The sequence below is a fragment of the Callorhinchus milii genome, unplaced genomic scaffold (assembly GCF_018977255.1).
Source record: "Callorhinchus milii isolate IMCB2004 unplaced genomic scaffold, IMCB_Cmil_1.0 Scaffold7, whole genome shotgun sequence".
Classification (NCBI taxonomy): Eukaryota; Metazoa; Chordata; class Chondrichthyes; order Chimaeriformes; family Callorhinchidae; genus Callorhinchus; species Callorhinchus milii.
This window is the reverse complement of record NW_024704748.1, coordinates 6253791-6274865: the sequence shown is the minus strand read 5'-3', so window position 1 is coordinate 6274865 and position 21075 is coordinate 6253791. Positions and strand designations below refer to the sequence as shown.

The 21075-nt window shown below is 46.9% G+C and overlaps 1 protein-coding gene across 1 annotated transcript in view; it reads left to right on the top strand.

The window, feature by feature from the left end:
- The window catches only part of wdfy4 (WDFY family member 4), a 105471-nt gene extending 84596 nt beyond the window's left edge, over positions 1-20875 (top strand). The window contains exons 53-64 of the mRNA XM_042336809.1: positions 1334-1443; positions 7559-7712; positions 8539-8630; positions 9927-10139; positions 10997-11135; positions 11934-12091; positions 12534-12692; positions 13723-13902; positions 14593-14775; positions 16750-16852; positions 19001-19115; positions 20529-20875. Of these exons, the coding sequence (XP_042192743.1) occupies positions 1334-1443; positions 7559-7712; positions 8539-8630; positions 9927-10139; positions 10997-11135; positions 11934-12091; positions 12534-12692; positions 13723-13902; positions 14593-14775; positions 16750-16852; positions 19001-19115; positions 20529-20595 (1673 nt within the window). The 3' untranslated portion in view covers positions 20596-20875. The remainder of the gene's footprint in view (positions 1-1333; positions 1444-7558; positions 7713-8538; positions 8631-9926; positions 10140-10996; positions 11136-11933; positions 12092-12533; positions 12693-13722; positions 13903-14592; positions 14776-16749; positions 16853-19000; positions 19116-20528) is intronic.
- The last annotated feature ends 200 nt before the right edge of the window (positions 20876-21075 follow it).

The following is a 21075-nucleotide window of genomic DNA, read 5'->3' as shown; positions in this document are numbered from 1 at the left end:
CGAAACCAGCCTAGTGAGCCAATGAGCAAAGTAAACGTTCAGTCCAGCACTGAATACAAGTGGTTCACTAACCGAGACTGCGAGCTCAAAGTGCCATGTGGAACCACTGCTCTCTACTCTCTCCATCAAACCTGTGTGTGTACCAGCCACAGCAAGGTAACTATTCAAGGCAAATTTGAAAGTGTTCCTGAACTGAGTCAAAGGAGAATATATCTACGCCCAGGACAAAGAGATTAAAAAGATATCATTTGTACAGTGAGAATAATTCCCTTACAACTGGCTGATATAAATGTGGTTGGTTAGAGCTTCCTCTTGCCTGGTCTCCTCAGGCTCTCAAAGTTGTAGCTGAATCAAATTAGGAGGAAACATTGGGTGGTAATTCTCAGGCAGATTGCGAAATGCATTTGCGATTTTTATTTTGTTTGTAATTCACCATTTAGGGATCAAGCGAAGGGTTTACGCTGCAAGCGGCTTGTGAGAAACCATTATATTTTTAATCTCGCGCAGAAGTTTTCCTCATTCGCTTTGTGATTTAATAGGAACAGCTCTCAAAATTGCCTTGAACAATCATCTCGCTGTACTGGTGCGCACAAGGGCAGGGCGGTCAGTTTACAGAGCACTAGATCCAAATCAGGCCATCACTTTCCACCTCACTTTCACTGAGAATAATAAAATAATAAGCCTTACATTGGATTCAGCGCCTTATCATGCCGTCGAAATGTCTCAAAGCACTTTGCAGCAGTTTATTGTGAAGCGTAGTGACATCTCACCAGTTCTGGCCCAGGCTCCACTGGCACCCTATCACCGAACGGATCGACTTCAAGATCCTCGCACTTGTATTTAAATCCCTTCACACCCTGGCACCTCCCTACCTCTCCGACCTCCTCACTCCCCAATACACCACCCGCTCGACTGGCACCGGGCTCCTGCTCCTCCCTCGCGCCCTCCGCCCCACCGTCGGAGGTTGCACTTTCGGCCACTATGCCCCGAAACTCTGGAACATTCTCCCTCAATCTCTCCATCTTGCCCCCCTCTCCTCTTTTTCATGTCCCGCCTGAAGACCTTTCTCTTCACCCGTTCTTGTGGGCTAAGACTGATCAGAATTTCTGGACATGCTCCTCATTCCTTTATATACTTAATAATAATATTAATTCTTGCATTTGATAAAGGGCTTTTCATGTCGTTGAGACGTCTCAATCGCGCTTCACAGGATATATTGTAAACTGTATTGACTATATTTTGTGGACCAAACACTTGTACATCGAAAGGCAGCAGCTGTTCGTTCATTACCCCGTGTGTCCTGACAAAAGCTCTTGTTATTTTTTTCTTCCAGAAGAACTGTCGGCGCGATGCCATTACTGCACTCATTACTCTTCCGCGATAATCGTCGCTTCTTACTTGGTCCGAATGGAGCCATTCACTCAGACCTTCTGCTCACTGCAGGTACCGCTCGCCTCGCTCGCAGACCTTGTGCCCAGGGTCATTTTTTCCCCCATAAAGTCCATCTCTAACTGTGCACTTCGGACGGTGAGAGGACATTACTTTAAATGGATCCTGAGGTGCCGTTCTTCAGATGAAATGTTAAACCGATGACCCGTCTGCCTGTTCAGGCAGCCGTTAAATTCCTGCAGCACTATTCAAAAAGGGAAGGAAGTTTCTCCCAGTTTCCATAATAACCCCCAAATAAAAATTGCCCATTCACTTCATAGCTGTCTGTGGGACATTGATGTGTGCAAATCAACTGCTGTGTTTGCCTATGAAATACACAGCCACTACAGTTTATAGCTTTGAGATATTTGAATGGAGTCGCTAGGGGTTAGGTGGTGTTACTCTAGGATGGAGTTCTAGAAAGCTCACCCACATACAGATATACTGTAACTCTGGATGTAGAATACAGTTCCCACTGGCAAAGTAACTCATTGTGAAGCTCTTCGAGATGTTCTGATGTGATAAGACGCTGTATTAAATCTCACCATTATTATGAGGAGCTCCTTGTGGATCTCCTGTTATTTCAAGGCTTTCAGTGATGCAGTTAGTACAGGGGAGTCTTTCCTGTGTCAGTGTCCAACAATGTCTACCTCGAATGTTCATTTACAGACCCCAGAACGAGAGAGAAGGGAATAGAGAAGGGGGGATTAGGAGGCAGGAGGTTCAACAACAACAACTTGCATTTAAGTTGCAGGGGAGTCCGTAGCCGTGTGGTTAGAGCACTCGCCTCAGAAGCGAGAGGACCTGGTTTTGATCCCAGGCGCGGCGAAACGTTAGGCAAGTTTCCTTACTGCACACGCCTCTGCTTACCTAGCAATAAGTAGGAGCCCGGTTGTTAGTTTACTGGTAAATCGCGTTCCGGGGGTAATAATCCTTTAAAAAAACAATTGGTCGCTCAATCCATGTTTGTGGAACACTGCTGTGCACAATTGGCTGCTGCGTTTCACCAACAAAATGCACAGTCAGTCCACTTTACAACGTATTCTGTGAAGCGCTTTTGAGACATCTCAACGACGTGATAAAGCGCTATATCAAATGGAAGGATTTTTAAAAGCATTTTATTTAGTGCCCTTCATGCAGAATACAGTAAAGTGTGGTGTAAAAGCAAACGTAAGGAAACCGTGAAGCCTGATGCTGCACATGTTCATGTTGCTCTCAAGGAGCTGATTCTTATTCTGCATTGGTCTGTGTTTACAATGTTTCGAACGTCTCAGTATCATATTACAATTAAAACGCTTAGCGAGTGTGAACCTTGCGTTGTGATTTAATGAATGAGGAGCACCCGGCTATTAAATATACCAATTAAATATGGGATAAACGGATTGAGTTGCAAAGCAGTTACACAGTTGGCAGCTTCGGAAAATTGTTGCCCATTTTCTGCGCTCTGTTTGATTATATTTACCAGGGCACATCGTAGAGAAGTGCGTCACGCACCACCCTAGGTTCGTGGATCGACTGTATACAGTGAATTACTACCGTACTGAATGCCTGTTCAGGTGGGTGTTAAAGAGCCCACGGTGCTTATGCAAAAAGAGAACTGAGCTTCTCCCAGCGTCCTGATCAACAATCCCCAGATGAAGTTGGCCATTCACTCTCCCACGTGAAGCGTGCTATATAAACATACAAGTTGTTGTAGTTATCGAGACAGACAGACACAATAGCTTCATTGCGTTGCAAACGGCAATCGATTATGCAGTTGGTTTTCAATGGGTTCCTTTAACCATGAGGATGGCTTCACTCCTCGGACTGACCTAGAGCGGCAGTCACACAGCCAGCAGCTGCGTAATCGCCTGGCATTTATGTAGCGCCCTTTCAGGCAGGATAGTGTCCTAGAGCGCTAAGTTGGGGATATTTTTGAGAGCGTGGGGGAATGTTAAATCGTGGGCGACATGCGCACCGAGATTAACAGCAGGGGAACAGCAAGGCACGGTCAGTCTGTTGGCATGAGGAGACGATGGGAGACAGCAAGGGAGGGAGAGAGAGAGAGTCATGGAGTGCTGGAAATGGCGCTCGCTCATATTGAAAACAATTTTTATATTAGTCTTAAAATGAATAAAGAGTGGCTGAAACAAACTGCAGCATTACACACGGCACTTGGCACTTTTATAACTTTGATACGGAGTCAGAGAGAGATAGAGAATAAATAACTTTTAATATTTTATGGAAAGTTCAGAATTGTTTTGGCAGAGTGCAAGCCGAGGAGAGGGGATGAGGGGGAGAGACAGTGAAAGAAAGAAAATAATGATTTGGAAATATGGCATTGCGTGCTATGGAACAATACAATGCAAACTAATAAAATGTTGTCTATTTTATTAGAGAACCGTGATGCATATTTGATGGAAGTGAACCAAATCAAGTTGTAAAGAGATTAGCTGTTACATGAAGCATTACAGTCAGTGAAAATCTGATTTTTTATTCGAGTAATATCTATAACCCAATTTTCCACACTAACAACATTCTGCATGTATATTCCTTTCTTTTATTCAATAGAGCTAATGCTTTTATCAGATATTATTGTCTTTCTCAAGAGACTGCTGTCAGTACCAAAAACAAAAGTTGCATTAATGAAAAGTATCAATCATTGAGTGTTTGCAGTCACTGGGAAGTGGTGTTGGACAGTGAGGGCCCAGACTGTGGTGCAATACGCTTTATTCCTAATTTATTTTCCTCACAAACTTTCCTGCTGTTGATCTGTTGACGATTGTTGCTTTTAGCAGTGCAATACTCTCACATGCATACACTGGTATCTCTATCCGAGTAAGGTGGTGGAGGCAGAGTCCATTGTGGGTTTCAACAGGGAGGTAGATAGGTATATGAAAAATAGAGGCTTGAAGGCGCAGAGGGATAGGGAAGGGCTTGTGGGATGAAAAGAACAGCTTGTCCTGAAAGCTGGTGCTTTAAGTTTCTATGATTCTATTCTATGATTCCTACTCAATTTGCATGCCACTTATTCAGTTTGTTAGCCAAGGGTTGTGGTTTCAAGCCCCACGTCAGGACTCTGATCTCACAGTCTCGGCTGACTCTCCACTTGAACAGGGCAGACTGGACTTCGGTTTAATGTCTCATCGGAAGGAACGGCATTTCCGACATTAAAAGCGCTTCCCCCCCCCACCCCACCCCCCCACCCCCAGCGCTGCCTTGGAGCGTCACCTTAGACCGTGTGATTCCAAGTCCCGACGTGGGGCTCGAACCCACAACCTTCTGACTTGGAGGGGAGAGCTCTACCACTGCGCCAGGCTAATGCTCCGAGGTACACGGAACCCGTGAGCTTCCACGAGAGCGGGCAAGGAGAGCTGTAAAAATGAAGGTTTTGTTTAAAAAAAAATAAAAGATGCCTGGAGGTAACTGCAGGCTAAGCGATAAAATGTAATAAAAATGGCCTTGGCGTAGCTGAGAAGGTAAACGGGTAAAATTTAATAAAAATGGCCCGAAGGAGTTCACGAAGAGGGGAAAATATAATAAAGACGGAATGGGGGAGTTAGAGTCAGACGATTAAAAAATGAGCAAAAAAAAAAAAGGCTGCGAGAGTTGTAGAGTATTAGGAATAGATTAGAATGAAATTTGATATTCACGTCTCACTGTGAGCGTGGGGGAAGATTAATGACGTAGCACAGAGGCTGTAATCAGTTGCGGGAACATCTGACCTGTTCGCTGTCACGTGGTGTAACCACTTTATTGCGTGTGGCAGGTTCCCGGTTGTGCAGACCAGGTGTGACTATTCATTCACTGAGTGTGGAAAGCGACCCACATCTTTAAACGCTTCCTCAACGATGGCCGTCACCATCTGTCCCCTGAATAATAATTCCCTTCATCCGACCGGCCCCGATGATGAAAGCGATCTCCCAACAATAACAACTTGTGTTTATATAGCGCCCTTCATGCAGGGTAGCATCCCAGAACTCTTGACGGTAGCGGACCGGAAGATAGGGGCAGGAGTGGGATGGGGGCAAGGCGGAGGGATTGAGGGAGAGTGTTCCAGACTTTTGGGGCGTAGTGGCTGAAAGCGCGGCCACCGATGGTGGGGTGCGAGGGACGAGCAGGAGGCTGGAATCACAACGTGAGAAATTGATCAGATGTGAAAAACAATAATTAATAATAATAATAATTCCAGCATCACAGGCAGGGTGATTTTTAGCTGGATAACCAGCGGGGAAAGCTTGTCGCACAGTGTTGTTGATGACAAGCCGTGCAGTTTTAGCGGGTTAGAGTCCAGCAGGTACCCCAACGCACACTCTGGGATCCCCAAGCCTTGGCTCTCACCAACCTGCGCCTAATACTTTCCAGAATTAGGTGAGCCGAGTGCGTCCCTCCAGGGAGAGAGAGAGAGTGCGCATTCCATTCCAACAATCTATCTCAGGGATTTCCACGTGTAGGTGGGATGCATGGCATTCTTAGATACTCTTAAGCAGGTGTTGGCTTTCCGCATGTGTCAGACACCCGGCTGACCACCCCCACCCCTCAAAAAAAATCCGGGCATTTGATGATTCACCTTTCACACAGGAGGATGACTCAGTGCGCTTCACAGGATTCACTGATGTGCCACCGGCTGTGTATTTCGTAGACAAACATAGCAGTTAATTTGCACGCAGCAATGTCCCCCAAACAGCCGTGAAGTCAGTGGCAGTCTTTTTTTTAATTCGGGGTCACTCTCGGCCAGGACACTCCCCTTCTCTTGTCGAGCAGTTCTGCAGGATTTTTAACCTGCACTTAGACAGGCAGATGGGACCTCAGTTGAACATCTCATCCAAAGGATGGCACCACGGACAATAAGCCACTCCCCCAGCACTGCATTGCGGCATCAGCCAAGACTGTGAGCTCAAAGTCCTGACACGGGGCTTGAACCCACAACCTTCTGACTCAGAGGCAAGAATGCAAGAATGAGCCAGGCTGATACAACACGTGATGGTGGTTTGGATTTGAGTGAGTGAGTGAGTGAGTGAGTGAGTGAGTGAGTGAGTGAGTGAGTGAGTGAGTGAGTGAGTGAGTGAGTGAGTGAGTGAGTGAGTGAGTGAGTGAGTGAGTGAGGGTGAGTGAGTGAGTGGTGAGTGAGTGAGTGAGTGAGTGAGTGAGTGAGTGAGTGAGTGAGTGAGTGAGTGAGTGAGTGAGTGAGTGAGAGTGAGTGAGTGAGTGAGTGAGTGAGTGAGTGAGTGAGTGAGTGAGTGAGTGAGTGGTGAGTGAGTGAGTGAGTGGTGAGTGAGTGAGTGAGTGAGTGAGTGAGTGAGTGAGTGAGTGAGTGAGTGAGTGAGTGAGTGAGTGAGTGAGTGAGTGAGTGAGTGAGTGAGTGAGTGAGTGAGTGAGTGAGTGAGTGTGAGAGTGAGTGAGTGAGTGAGTGAGTGAGTGAGTGAGTGAGTGAGTGAGTGAGTGAGTGAGTGAGTGAGTGAGTGAGTGAGTGAGTGAGTGAGTGAGTGAGTGAGTGAGTGAGTGAGTGAGTGTGAGTGAGTGAGTGAGTGAGTGAGTGAGTGAGTGAGTGAGTGAGTGAGTGAGTGAGTGAGTGAGTGAGTGAGTGAGTGAGTGAGTGAGTGAGTGAGTGAGTGAGTGAGTGAGTGAGTGAGTGAGTGAGTGAGTGAGTGAGTGAGTGAGTGAGTGAGTGAGTGAGTGAGTGAGTGAGTAGTGAGTGAGTGAGTGAGTGAGTGAGTGAGTGAGTGAGTGAGTGAGTGAGTGAGTGAGTGAGTGAGTGAGTGATGGAGAGTGAGTGAGTGAGTGAGTGAGTGAGTGAGTGAGTGAGTGAGTGAGTGAGTGAGGGAGTGAGTGAGTGAGTGAGTGAGTGAGTGAGTGAGTGAGTGAAGTGAGTGAGTGAGTGAGTGAGTGAGTGAGTGAGTGAGTGAGTGAGTGAGTGAGTGAGTGAGTGAGTGAGTGAGTGAGTGAGTGAGTGAGTGAGTGAGTGAGTGAGTGAGTGAGTGAGTGAGTGAGTGAGTGAGTGAGTGAGTGAGTGAGTGGACTGTCAGACTGAAGTCATCTCCGTCGACGACAGAGGGTCTTGCAGTTAAGTTTCGATCAAACAGCGACGTTAAGTGCACGCAGCGAAGAGAGCTGCGCAGAGAGCAGTGACGTGACAGTGAGTCCTTTTCAGGGAGGGACCTTCGACGTGGCCGACCGCATGTTCTTCAGCGTCAAGAAAGAATGGGAATCGGCTTCAAGAGACAACATGAGCGACGTGCGGGAACTGACCCCGGAGTTCTACTACCTGCCCGAGTTCCTCCTCAATCTGAACAACGTGGAGTTTGGTAGGTGGTACGGACAGCAATGACTCCAGCCCAGGCTCCCGACGGGTTCTTATGCCGAACTAATGAGAATTAACGTCCTGTGTAGTGCTGGTGTCCCACACGCAGGTCATAACCTGTGTAGAGCTGCTAGGTTACTGAAGGGCATCAAATTAAAGGCACGGCCACAAATGAAGGGTATGGCTGCAAATTAATCTAATCGTAACGCTGCAGAAGGTTAGAACTTAATCATACTTTAATACTAATATTCCTTACGACTGATGTTCCCGCCTTCCACGTCAGGAGGACGTCTCAGAGTAAGGAGTAAATCGCAGGATTTACTGTAAAGCGTGCGTGTTTGACTATGTGTTTGTCGGCAAAGGCGGTAGCCAATTTGCACACAGCACTTTGACGGAGAGTGAAGGCCTTTACCGTCCCTCGTGTTAGCACAATTATTCCCGTGTCCTGGCCAGCAATCTCCCAGGCAAAATTGGTCATTCACTTAACTGCTGCTTGTGAGATGTTGACGTGAGCAAAACAGCCGCTAAGTTTGCCTGCAAATACAGCAACAGTTTGCATTTACATAGCGCCCTTCACATGTGGTAATATCTCAGAGGGCTTTTCAAATATGGGTCAGACACTTAAGCGAGGGAGGGAGGGGAAGGGGGAGGTGATCACAGGCACTTTTAACAGTAATTACTGTGAAGCACTTTTGAGATGTTTCAACGTGTTAAGGTGTTTTACCGAAAGGAAGGGTTGTGATTATTAAAGTAGATTTAGCCAGAGTACACTGGCACTGTTGAACAATCTGCCATACCCTTCCCATTTAACTATGTTACATTATTTGCAGGCTCCATGCAAGACGGCACCACTCTGGGAGATGTGCTGCTTCCTCCGTGGGCTAAAGGAGATGCTCGAGAGTTCGTCCGTCTGAATCGCGAGGTTAGTGGGTTGACCTGTGTGGAGGGTCACATCAGGACTTGCTCCGACTTTAGCGCCCCATCATCGATGGTCTAGCTTTCAGCCTTTCTGCCCCCACCCTTTGGAACTCCATCCCACAGTCCTTTAACCTCGCCGCCTCTCTTGCCTCATTCAAGGCCCGTCTCGAGACCCTCCTCTTCAACCGCACCTTCGGTGACCCTCGGACCACCCACCCTTCCTGCTCTCCGACCCTTCCGGTTTGGGTCCAAATCTTTGACTGTCTACTACCTTGGCATGTCTTCCTGATGTGAAAGGTGCTAAACAAATGTGATTTGTTGTAGCTGTTGTTATTATTCAACACTCAGTGTAGTACGAAGGAATTTTTATTTCACCCACATTACACGAATGGTTAAAACAAAATGCCTGCCCATCGGTTTTCCTGACGATGCAGCCGGCAAGAGGGTGAAATCGCAGCTTTGTTGTCCACACGCACAATGCACATTTAAGCCGTGATTAATAACCTCCAGTCTCACCTTTGCAAATGCTAATCTGTTAATTGTTCGTCTAAATGGATCAATTTAATACCTCATTATTCACTAACTACCAGTCTGGCCCATATAAATGTCATATTTGCGTGCTAATCAAGTGTCCTAATTTGTCTTCTAATTGTAATTATAAATCACTCCAAGGCACCACTCACAATGAGTGCTCACGCCACACTGTGTGGTTTGGGTATTTTCTGGGCAATTTTACATCTGTTCTGTGGTACACTTCGTGGCTGTTTGTGGGGTTACTGTTGTGCACAAATTTGTGGCTGTGTTCACTTGCATATCACGCAATCATTAGATATTACCACAAGCTCACAAGATTGGTCTGTAACAGCCTTTATAGAGCCTATCCTTAAATAGGATTGAAAACGTAAACCCAGATCAATATTCTGGGATGCAACAAGACAGTAGAACAAGAGGACACAGGTTTAGAGTTACAGAAGGCACTTACAGGAAGGACAGAAGTTTTTCCTTATCCAAAGAGTAATTAACGATTGGAACAAGTTGCCAGGAAAGTTAGTTGAGGCCAGGACACTGGACTCATTTAAAAAAAGCAGTTTGATGGATGACGGTAGGATGGGTATTCTGTAGAGAGAAAATCAAATGGGCTGAGGCCTTTTTCATCCAAACTGATCTGCGATCTTCAGTTAAACTACAATAAAGAATACATTTTTCCTTAATTTCATGGTTAATAAAGCGCTAGCCGTGTAGATTAAGTAACTGTACAAAAGTATGTTGTTGTACACCTTGTTCTGTTATCTCCTTCCAGGCACTAGAGAGTGACTATGTCAGCGCACGACTTCATTACTGGATTGACCTGATCTTCGGTTACAAGCAACAGGGCTCTGCTGCAGTGGACGCAGCCAACGTGTTCCACCCTTACTTTTACGGTGACCAGGCTGACATCAGCAATATCAATGATCCTTTGAAAAAGAGCACAGTCATTGGCTTTGTCAGTAACTTTGGGCAGATTCCAAAACAGGTACTGGCCAGAATACATCCCTTTGAACTTCACAGATCAGGACATACACTGGGTGCAGGAATTCCTGTTAACCCTGTAAGCCAATGCCCTAATAGGTAGTGCGGTCCAAGCTGCACAACCAATGGGAAGCTTGCTCGGCAGCGTTCTCAATGGGAAGCCTTGTTGTTTTAGCTGGTTAAACTCCAGCAGTTACCCCAACACCCTCTCTGAGGTCCCCAAGCCTTGCCTTTTGCCAAACTGCGCCTAATACGCTCCAGAATTGGGTAAACAGAGTGCGTCTGTCCAGGAAGAGAGCACGCACTCCATTGCACACTTGGGCATTCCATTACAGAGACAGGAATTCCCAATATGTTGGTGGGATGCAAGGAATTCTCAGCTTGGTTTGGATACTCAAGCTTGGTGATGGGTTTCCCCATGTGTCAGACACCAGACACTTGGGGGAGGTCACTGGTTGATTCTGTATCAGCCACATCCTTGGTGATTTAGAAAAATGAATGCAACATATAAAAATGATTGACACTTGGAATCTGCCTCCATGTACTGTGTCAGCGGAGGACTTTTAAACACAAAAACCTGGTCATTCACTTTGTGGCTGTTTGTGTTTTCGCACTGCTGTGGGCCGCACGTGCCTACAGAACACACAGTCACAACACTTTACAGTCGATCCTGTGAAGCTCTTTGAGACGTGCTCCCGAAGTGAAAGGCGCCTTGTCAAATCTAAGGACTATTGTTATTTTATTTAGTAACATTTTACCTTTTTACATCTAGTTTTACCTGGTATGATTGTAATTTGCTCACAGCGGACACGAATTCAATCAATGTTGACTCCCAACCATCTCTCTGTTCTTTCCTTTCAGCTTTTCAGTAAGGCTCACCCTGCACGCACTGTCCAGGGAAAGCATTCATCGGGCAAGGAGTCAGTTTCCTCTCTTGCCTCTTCCCAGCCCTTTTTCCACCAGCTGGAAAACCTGAAGGTCTCGCCTCTTCCAGTGAAAGGTATAGAAATCTACAGGTTCCTCTGTGTCCCTGATTCTCATTGCCGTGGGATAATGCTTCTCATCTTTCGATTGAAAACCTATGAAATACTAGGTCTTTGGCCTCCCAGTTTGGAGGATAAGCTTAAAGTACAATTCTGTTGTAAAGTTCACGTTCAGAATTAGATGGGTTAATTCGCCAGCATTCATTTTACAAGAAAAATTTACTGATTGACCAATTTACTTATCAGACACGCTGACTGTATCTTGAGGTTCAGTGTATTGACTAAATCGGTATCTATGCAGTGCTTCACTGCCCAGTGTGTCAACCTGACTCAGTCAGTCGTCCTCTCTACTCTCAAGTCAGAGCTTGTAGGTTCAAGCCACATTGGGATTTGGAACTTATATAGTCTAGACTGACATTCCACTGCAGCGCTGGGGGAGCACTGCATTGTCAGAAATGCTGCCCTTTGGACGAGACGTTATACCGAGGTCCCGACTGCTTGTTCATGTGGACTTCCTAGATCCCATGGCCTGAGAAGAGAAGGCCGTTGCTCTCGGTTTCCGAGTCAACAAGTCCCCAGATAAAATTGATCATTCACTTTATGCTTGTCTGTGGGATTTTGAAGTGCGCAAATTGGCTGACACATTTGGGTTGGGGACAAAATATAGTCACAACTTTCCAGTGATATTCTTTGAAGCGCTTCGAGACCTCCTCCTGATGTCTTGAAGCACCTTTTACGTCCCATCGGAGGTAAGGATTATTATTATTATGAGAGTGCTCTGCAGTTCCCTTTTAACGCTGGTTCTCTTTGTACAGAGGTGACTAAGGGTGCTGTCGGGCAGATCGTGTGCAGTGAGAAAAGCATGCTCGCTGTGGAGGAGAATAAATTATTGCTGCCGCATGACTGGACCAAGACCTTTTCCTGGGGCCACAATGATTTCACCTGTTGTCTGGGCAACTACGGATCTGACAAGGTACACAGTGTGTGCAAACCAAGTAGGGCACACTTAGGACCAACGAGTCCACAATGCAGTCAATTCATCTTTAAAGCCCTCCACGGTCTTCCTCAGCCTTACCTCTGTGACCTCCTGAAACCTGCCCGCTCCCTCTGCTCGGCAATTACTGGTCTGCTCCACACACCCTGCCCTGCCCGCTCCACCATCGGAGGTCGGGCCTTTAGCCTTTTTGCCCCCACCCTCTGGAACTCCATCCCGGAACCCCTCCGTCTCGTCCCTTCCCTCCTTCGACGCCCATCTCAAGACCCTCCTACCATCTATCTCCCTACCCTCTAAACTCTCCTGATCCCAACCCTCAACTCGGGTCCAAATCCTTGACTGTCCAGCACCTTAGGACCTCCTCCTGATGTGAAAGGCGCTGTACACATGTAATTTGTTGGGGTGTGTGTGTGCTCTGCAGGTTATCGCCACCTTTGGGAGTCTGGCAGCCTGGGGACAGTGTCTGTGTGCCACATGCCCAGATCCCACAACCATTCTCACCGGAGGCACGAACACCGTGGTGTGCGTGTGGGAAATTCCCTCGGTCAAGGATAAAGTGAAACGCCTGAGGCTGATGGAGGTCATGTAACGCTCTTCTGTATTTGCGTGACTTCTGTTCCCTTTGTCCGGTTTGAAATCTCATTTCACAAACGGGGTGTTCCCAAAGTCCTGTTACTCTGTGTGTGTTTTGTTTACACCGTGCACTGAACAACACCTGAAACATATGGAAGAACGATGGTAACTGAATTTAGAAGTACTTAATTGTATTCAGTATACAAGTGTTTAACTGTATTTAGACGTCCAGAGGATCAGTGTGTGTGAGCGAAACCGTTTTCATGGCACTTAATGATCCATTGCCATGTTTGATGTTACATCTTCTGGAACCTGGATGGAGCGAGTGGGGGGCGGAAGTTACTGGTGTCAAACATTGTTACGCTCGGCAACAGAAAATAAAAATCATTATTTTTNAGGGAAAAAAAATCACACAGACAGGGTAACAGGACTTTGTGAACACCTTGTAGGATTAACCTCCCAAAGCCTTCGAGTGTCAGTCTGGTTCAGTCGGTTGTGCTCTCACCTCTCGTCCATAAACATTTGCCGGTCGAGGCTGACCCTCCAGTGCATAGCTGGGGGGTGGAAGAGGTGAGGGGGGAGGAGAATGTCTTGGTTAGTGATGTTACTGTTCACAATTATTCAATTTCAGAAGTTTGCGTAGTGCTCAGCTGGACATAAAATAAACAATAATCCTTGCCTTTCACATGGGGGGAGACGTGGGGGCGTGAAGACAAAGGGAGGGTTGCCTTCACAGAATTTACTGTCAAGTGGTGTGACAATGAATTTTGCAGGCGGACAGATTTGGGCACAGCAATGTCCCGAAAACAGCCATTAAGCGAGCGAACAGTTTTATGAAAGACATTCCTTTTATCTTCATAGTTCGGAGCAAGACGGTAATTGATGAAAAACATAGAAACAGATACTTTTCGGCACAGGAGGACTGTTCTGCGCGTAACCGGGATAATGTCTCTTGCTGACAGGTGTATTTTTGCCCGTCCTTCCCTTCCCTTCATCTCCATCTCCTCCCCTGTCTTCCTCCCAACTTCCCTCATCAGGTGCTTTATGGGCACACAGAGGCTGTCACTTGCCTGGCAGCATCGCCCGCCTACCACGTGGCGGTCAGCGGATCACGGGACAGGACCTGCATCGTGTGGGACCTGAACACGCTGAGATACAACACCCAGCTTCCGGGGCACGAAGGGCCTCTTTGTGCCGTCGCCATCAACAATTCCACCGTAAGTTTGTCTGCTGGAGGTCGGGGCCGTGTGTCACTGGGTTCCTCTAAGATACGGGGACATTTCCACGTGTAGGTGACAATACACCTGTGTAGCTCTCAGCCCGGTTCGGGTACTCTTAAGTGGTTCCAGTGAGCACAGTGCCTGCTACTGCTGTGAGGGTAGTGAATACAGGGCTGAACACAGTGACTTGTAGTGTAGTGCAATGAGAACAGTGGGGCGTCTCGTAAGCACAGTGCCTCACAGCAAACCTCATTACAGTAAACCTCACATGAGTCGTATCAGTTGGGACCATACATTTAATATGACTCATGCAAAGTATGAGTTACGTCAAACTTGCCTGGACTAATAAACTATTGAACGGGACTTTGGGCAGGTGTATGACTTAGGCGATTGAAGCAGATCAGAGCTATGTGAGTTTTACTGGACTGAGCACAGTGGGGAGCGCAGTTAGCAAGGTGTCTTGTACTGTGGTGAGTACAGTGATGAGTACATTGATGAGTACAGCAAGTAATAGTAACCCTGGCATTTGATCGCCTAATCGTATATTTGAGACGTCTCAAAGCGCTTCGCAGAATATACTGTAAAGAGAATTGACTGGATATTTTGCGGGCGAAAAAAAATGTACAGCGCCTGTTTTTTTNCTCTCACTGTATCTTCACTGCTCTTCGAATTCTCCCCGTGTTTCAGGGTGACATTGCCTCGTGCACGGGAACCTCCCTCCACCTCTGGAGCATCAACGGGCAGCCGTTGGCCAGCATCTGCCCGGGCCAGGAGCCTGTGGCGGAAATCCGGTGCCTCTGTTTCACCGAACTGAACGAGTGGGACCCTCGCAACGTTATCGTAACGGGCTGTGTCGACGGCGTGCTGCGTGTAGGTGTCAGCAATATTAACCAGGGAAAACCATTCGCGTAATAATCCATATAATTTATAACCCTCACACTGCCGGCAGCTTAGAGACTCCTATCTCCGAGCTGACCACATCACTTCCAGTTTCACCCACGTTTCCGTACTCTCCGTTGCCCGCCACTGCATACATCAATGGATATTAATACTACAGCGACAGAACTGCTCCCTCATTGGGATAGTTTGTTTTTTTTCACCCTCGACTCGCCACTAAACCTTTGCTGGGACTCAATGGCTCACGGGCTTGTTCACACTTGGTGGTACACCAGTTTGTTCCTCTCTAATGTCAAGCTGCAGCTCAGGTACAAACCTCTCATTGTCCAGCACCTTGGGACGTTTCCCGCCCCCCCCCCAATGTGAAAGGCGCCATATAAATGCAATTTGTTGTTGTTGTTGGTGATCACTCAGCCGTACACTGGATTTTTCACACTCGGAGCTCCGCTAGTGCATTCACACTCGGTGGAATGCTGGTACTGGGGTGTGTTCACACTCAGTGGTGTTCTGGTGTACTCAATACACAGTACACTGGTGTGTTCACAACTGGGACGTTTATGACAAACAACAACAACAACTTGCATTTATATAGCGCCTTCCATGCACGGTAGCATCTCAGAGCGCTTAACAGTGGCGGAGCTTGACTCTAAACCAGGGGGTTTGGGGGGGGGGGAGGTGGCCGTAAGATACGGTCGAAGAGGAAGGTTGTCAGATCCAGTTATACAATATGAGTAAAAAATGATAATCCTTGCATTTGATGTAGCATCTTACCACGCCATCGAGACGTCTCAAAGCGCTTCTCGGGATGTACTGTAAAGTGGAGTAACCGTGTGAAGTAGAATCGTATCAGCTTATTATTTTTGGCCGCCTCTCCCGATGCTCGCTCCTCACACACGCTTCTCTTGTCGACAGCCAAAGCATTTACATAGAAAAGACTGCCGGCTCCTCGAACAGCTCCCAGCAATTTATACATTAACTTTATTACCGATGTTTTTCTCTGTTGTAAATTTGAAATTGAAACAATCTGAGAGACATATTAGGCTGGTGATGCCAAACAAAATAATGGATTTGTTTCTTATAATCCCTTAATGAACAATATTTGAAATTATTTTAACTTACTCAGGGAACTGCAGAACCTCAGATGTACAGACGCAATTATTAGACTTTCTCGTGATTGCTCTTCTCGAACGTGGCGTGGAGACTTTAGAAAAAGATTAACCTGGATTTTGCACTAAAGGGTTAAATTGCGGAGACCGGTATTGCAAAGTGATTTTTTTAACCCCCTCTTATTTTACCTGAATGCAGATATCACCCCTGTACACCGCCCCTCACCGCCTCACCCATTACTTCTGTCATCTTTAACTTTATTCTTCTGCTCTCTCCCCCACCTCTTTTCAATCTGCTGAGCTTTCAACAATGTACCCCTAATCTCCTGGAACAAGGCACACTCTGGGGCCCCCAAGCCTTGGTTCTTGCCAAGCTGCGCCCCTCATACACCAATTTCCGGGATTAGGAAAACAGGATTGCGTCCCTCCAGGGAGAGGATATTTCATTCCAACAATCTATCTCTAGAATTTCCACGTGTAGATGGGATGCATGGAATTATCAGTTTCTTTTGGATAGTCTCAAGCATGGTGATGAAACCCATGTCAGACACCCGGCTGTCCATACATAAATAATTAATCTCCTGGAACTCCCTGGCTCTCTCCACTCGCTACCTCGTCCCCTTCTCTCTCCATCTTGGAAAAACCATTTAAAAACCTGTCTCTTTAATTGTGCCTATGATTATCCCCGCCCACCCCATCCCACCTCCCTCCCTGCTCGGGCTCCCACTCACTCTTTGTGAGTTTCTTCGAGGAATCTCCTGTATGAGAAGCCTAAACTTGAGCACAACCTGCTGTCACTATTGTTGAAAAAGTTTCTTTCTTGTCTGTGTTCCCCTCACAGCTGTGGAGGACAGAGTACGGAAAGACCCCAGAGATGCAAGCGAACCACAGCAACGGAGACCCTGCCTCGAAACAGCGCCTGGCATCAGCCTCAGACATCAATGGTAACGTTTATGTGGTGCCTATTTAGTTGCTTTGCATGGAGGAATGTTGTCAGCCTAGCTCAGTTGGTGGCACTGTGGCCTCTTGAGTCAGAAAGATGTGGGTTCCAGCCTACGACGGAACCTTAATCAGATAGAGTCCAGGCTGACACTCCAGTGCAGTGCTGGGGGAGTGCTGCATTGTCAAGGGTCCTTTGGATGAGACATTAGACGCAGTTCCTGTCTGCCTCTTCAGGTGGACATTAAAGATCCCATGGCACTACTCGAAAAGAGAGGGAATTGGCCAACAGTCCCCCAAATAAAAATGGTACCCAAACCATCACGTGATGATGATGTGGTTGAGGGGGGGAAGAGTGTGGGAGGTTGGGCGGGGAAAGGGGAGAGGTAGTGAGCAAAGGTAGGTCAGAAAGGAGACCAGACAAGTCTGATCTTTTCAAGTCTTGTATGCTCTTGAGTTTCAAACATAAAGAGTTACGTTTTCCAAGAACAAGAACACAAAGAGATGCACCCAAAGAATTACATTCTCCTCACTGCGTCACTCACCCGATGGCCCAAATCCGAAAAGATGGAGTGAAGGATAAAAGATGACGGATAAAAAAATCTTTACACAGACGGTGAAATTCTCTTGACACGGTCTGCCCGCTGAGACAGAGTACATTATGTACTTTTGTGGAGTCCTGTAGCTCAGTGGTTAGAGCACTCGCTTTGCAAGTGAGAGACCTGAGTTCAATCCCAGGCACAGGGCGAAACCTTGGGCAAGTTTCCTTACTCCACACGCCTAATAATAATCCCTCCAAAACCAAAAAAAATAATTAAATTGGTCAGTTTCAATCTATGACTGTTTGTGGGACATTGCTGTGCGAAATTGGCTGCCGCGTTCGCCCACAAATATACAGTCAACTCACTTTACAGTATATTCTGTGAAGCGCTTTGGGACGTCCTCCCGACGTGAAAAGCGCTATATCAAATGCAAGGATTATTATTATTATTATTATGCACTGAAAGGGGAATTAGATAGACAGCCGATTTCCGTGCTTCACTCTATGACACGCTTTGTAAGATGTGAGAAAAAGGGAAATATTGAAGAGTTTTTTGGTCAGCCAGGTGACTGTCACATGCGGAAACCCATCACCATGCTTAAGAGTATCCAAACCAGATTGAGAGTACACCTACGCTTGGAAATTTTCTTGTTTCTGGAACAAAACGTGCACTGTCTTCCCGGAGGGACACATCCTGCTTACCTAATTCTGGAGAGTACTATATTAGGCGCAGGTTGGCGAAAACTGATGCTTGGGGACCATCTGAGTTTCCATCTGCGTATCTGCTGGAGTTTAATGAGCGAAACCCGCACAGCTTGCCATTGAGCGCGCTGTCTGGCAAACTTCCCGATGCTTGTCCAGCTAGGACCATCCTACCCGATAGGATTTGGGTTTGCAGGGTTAACGAGACGAGTGGTAAGAATCTCTGCTCTCAGTGCCCCTCCAAGGCCTGCTGGCGAGCCAAGTCTGACAGCAGCAATCCCTTGGAGTGAAGGGAATGGTGAGCAAGGAGTAGAATGCGATTAGATCAGGTGGAGCAAACCCCATGCGGAGTTTGCAAGGGCTGAGTGTGTTGGTTCCGCGCTTTCACGATTCTCTGAAAGTACCATTCAGCGTCAACCTACACAATGCACCCTTTCTGGATTAAGAAGTATTTTTGCTAATTAATGCGTACATTATCGCCGCATGTCTCGCAGCAGGGTACAGCAGAGCTGTGTGCACAGTGCTCTTGGTTGAACTGAAAGCTCACGTTTGCTCAGCAGAGAGATCGGATAGCAAGGAGGTGATAGATACATTTCACCCAGAGCCGGGGATTGAGTCAGTAGTCAGTACGCTGACCTAACCCTGCAAGTTAGAAGGCATTTAATAATGCCCAAATCTGAAATCCTGATTAGAGCACAGCTCTGTTGAACATCACCATTAAAATTTAATTAAAATGGGACTTCCCCTACCATTTACTGTACGGGCCGGGATTAGCCCTGGCTGTTTCCTCTGAGCAGAACCTGTTTACCGCTCGGAAGGCAGCTGTTTCGACGGCGTAAGTAAGGGCAAATTGCACTTTCAATACCCTCCACCAAAGCAATAACTGCGGCTTTTAATCATTTTTTCACAGCGGGAGGCAAATGGGAAAAAAGGCTCGTCTTGTGTCGACGCCTCGACAGAAACGCTGCCCTTTCTGGCAGAGCGAACAAGACAAAGTCTGCCATCACTGCAGTGGCTGTATCCAGGTAATGGGCACACGCTTCCCTTACGTGCGCTAATTGAGCCCAGTAGAGGGCGCAGTGCTACCAAGCCACCGATTCCAAGTAACATTTACCACTCAAAGGACAAGGCTTGGTGCTTGCTGATCCTGCATCCCGTTTGCTGACGTTTAATGGCGAGCTCTTGTTCCAGGCCGTACAAGGTCGAAGGGAAGAGCAGAGCGATCTGCCAAGGCAGGCAGCCGAGCCAGTCGGCACAGACAGGTTCAAGGTCGCAAAGGGCAATTTCAGGACAGATTCCAGGAAGTATTTCTTCACTCAAAAGAGGATAATTTGCAGATTGAGAAGGTGATCGAGGCCAAGACACTCGAGCTCATTTACGAAACAGCTTGATGCTGTAATGGGGGGACAGTAGGTAGGGTTGATATTGCTCCACCGTCTTGCTCCTGCCTACCTCCGGAACCGACTAAAACATTCCCAACCTGCCCCTCCCTTCGCTCGGAGGGCACAGGCCTGCTCCATGTTCGCCCCTGCCTGCCTCACTATCAGCAGTCAGGCCTTCAGCCTTTCTGTCCCCACTGATTGAACTCCATCCCGATGCCCCTCCACCTCATCCCCATCCTCACCTCCTTCAAGGCCCGTCTCGAGACCTTCCTCTTTAACCGTACCTTCGGTTAAAGCATCCTGCTCCCTCCATCCCCTTGCCCTCTACCCCTCTTGATTCCAACCCCCATCTTGGGAGCAAACCCTAGACTGTTCAATGCCTTGGGATGTCCTCCCGACATGAAAGGCAGTATATAAATGCAATTTGAGCTTCTTCTTGTGGTATTCTGGAAGGATATGATCAAATGGACCAAAGATCTTTCTATATACGAACCTCTCTCTCCTGATCTTCTGAAGCCTGCACTTTTAGAATAGTGCCACTTGTGTTCATTTAAAGCTGGTTTGGATTGTCGGACCATCTTTCCTTTATAATTGGATATTCAGCCAGAGTTGATATGGCCTTGTCAAATGGGACCTGGAAAAGTATTTCAAAGATCACAAGATCTGTATTTGAAGATCACAAGTCCTGTAGCGTATTGATTAGAGCGCTCGCCTCACAAGCGAGATGATCTGGGTGCGATTCCCAGGCAGGGCAAAATGTTAGGCAAGTTTCGTTATTCCACATGCCCCTGTTTACCAAGGAGTAAGTAGGAACACGGTTGTAAGGCGATTACTGGATCGCTTTTCCGAGGGTAATAATTGGCTGCCGCGTTTCGCCCACAAAATATACAGTCAATTCACTTTACAGTATCTTCTGTGAAGCGCTTTGAGACATCTCGAAGACGTGATGAGGCGCTGTATCTAATGCAAGGATTATTATTGTCTGCTCCACATCCGCCCTTCGGTTCAAGTTACTTCCAATAGTGGCTAAAAGTCTCTGGATTCTCTTCTTTGCAGAAATCACTCAAAACTATTTGCCGGTGATTCATTGGGAAGAATCTACAGTTGGTCTTTTGAAGGGTAAGATAATAACTGGTAGTGAGAGATTGATGGTGATGGAGTCCATTATGACGCAAAGGGCCTCCAGTGAAGGATATATTGATTGACGATACACCTGCTCAGAGGATCTGCAGTTACTATTATATTTACATGTCACACAGCCCCTCTACTGCACCACTATCTCCTAGACGTCTGGCAATCTGTCTCCACCTTCGGGCAACTGATTTGTGAACTGCTTTTCAAGGGGCGTCATTTTTATAACTGTTCAATGGAAAAGAGAGAATTAAAACATTTTAACTTTCAAACGCTAGCCTCGGTGCTTTGACTACCATGATGACATTCACTTTGTTTCTTAACCGACTGTATTTACGTGAAGCGCTTTGAGAAGCTTGTTTTTCTTTTATGGAGAAACCAAAGTGAAAGGTGCCTTATAAACACTATTTATTGTTACTATGCCATTTCCGAAAATGGACATCAGATTTCAATTTTCAAATGAAACCGAGGT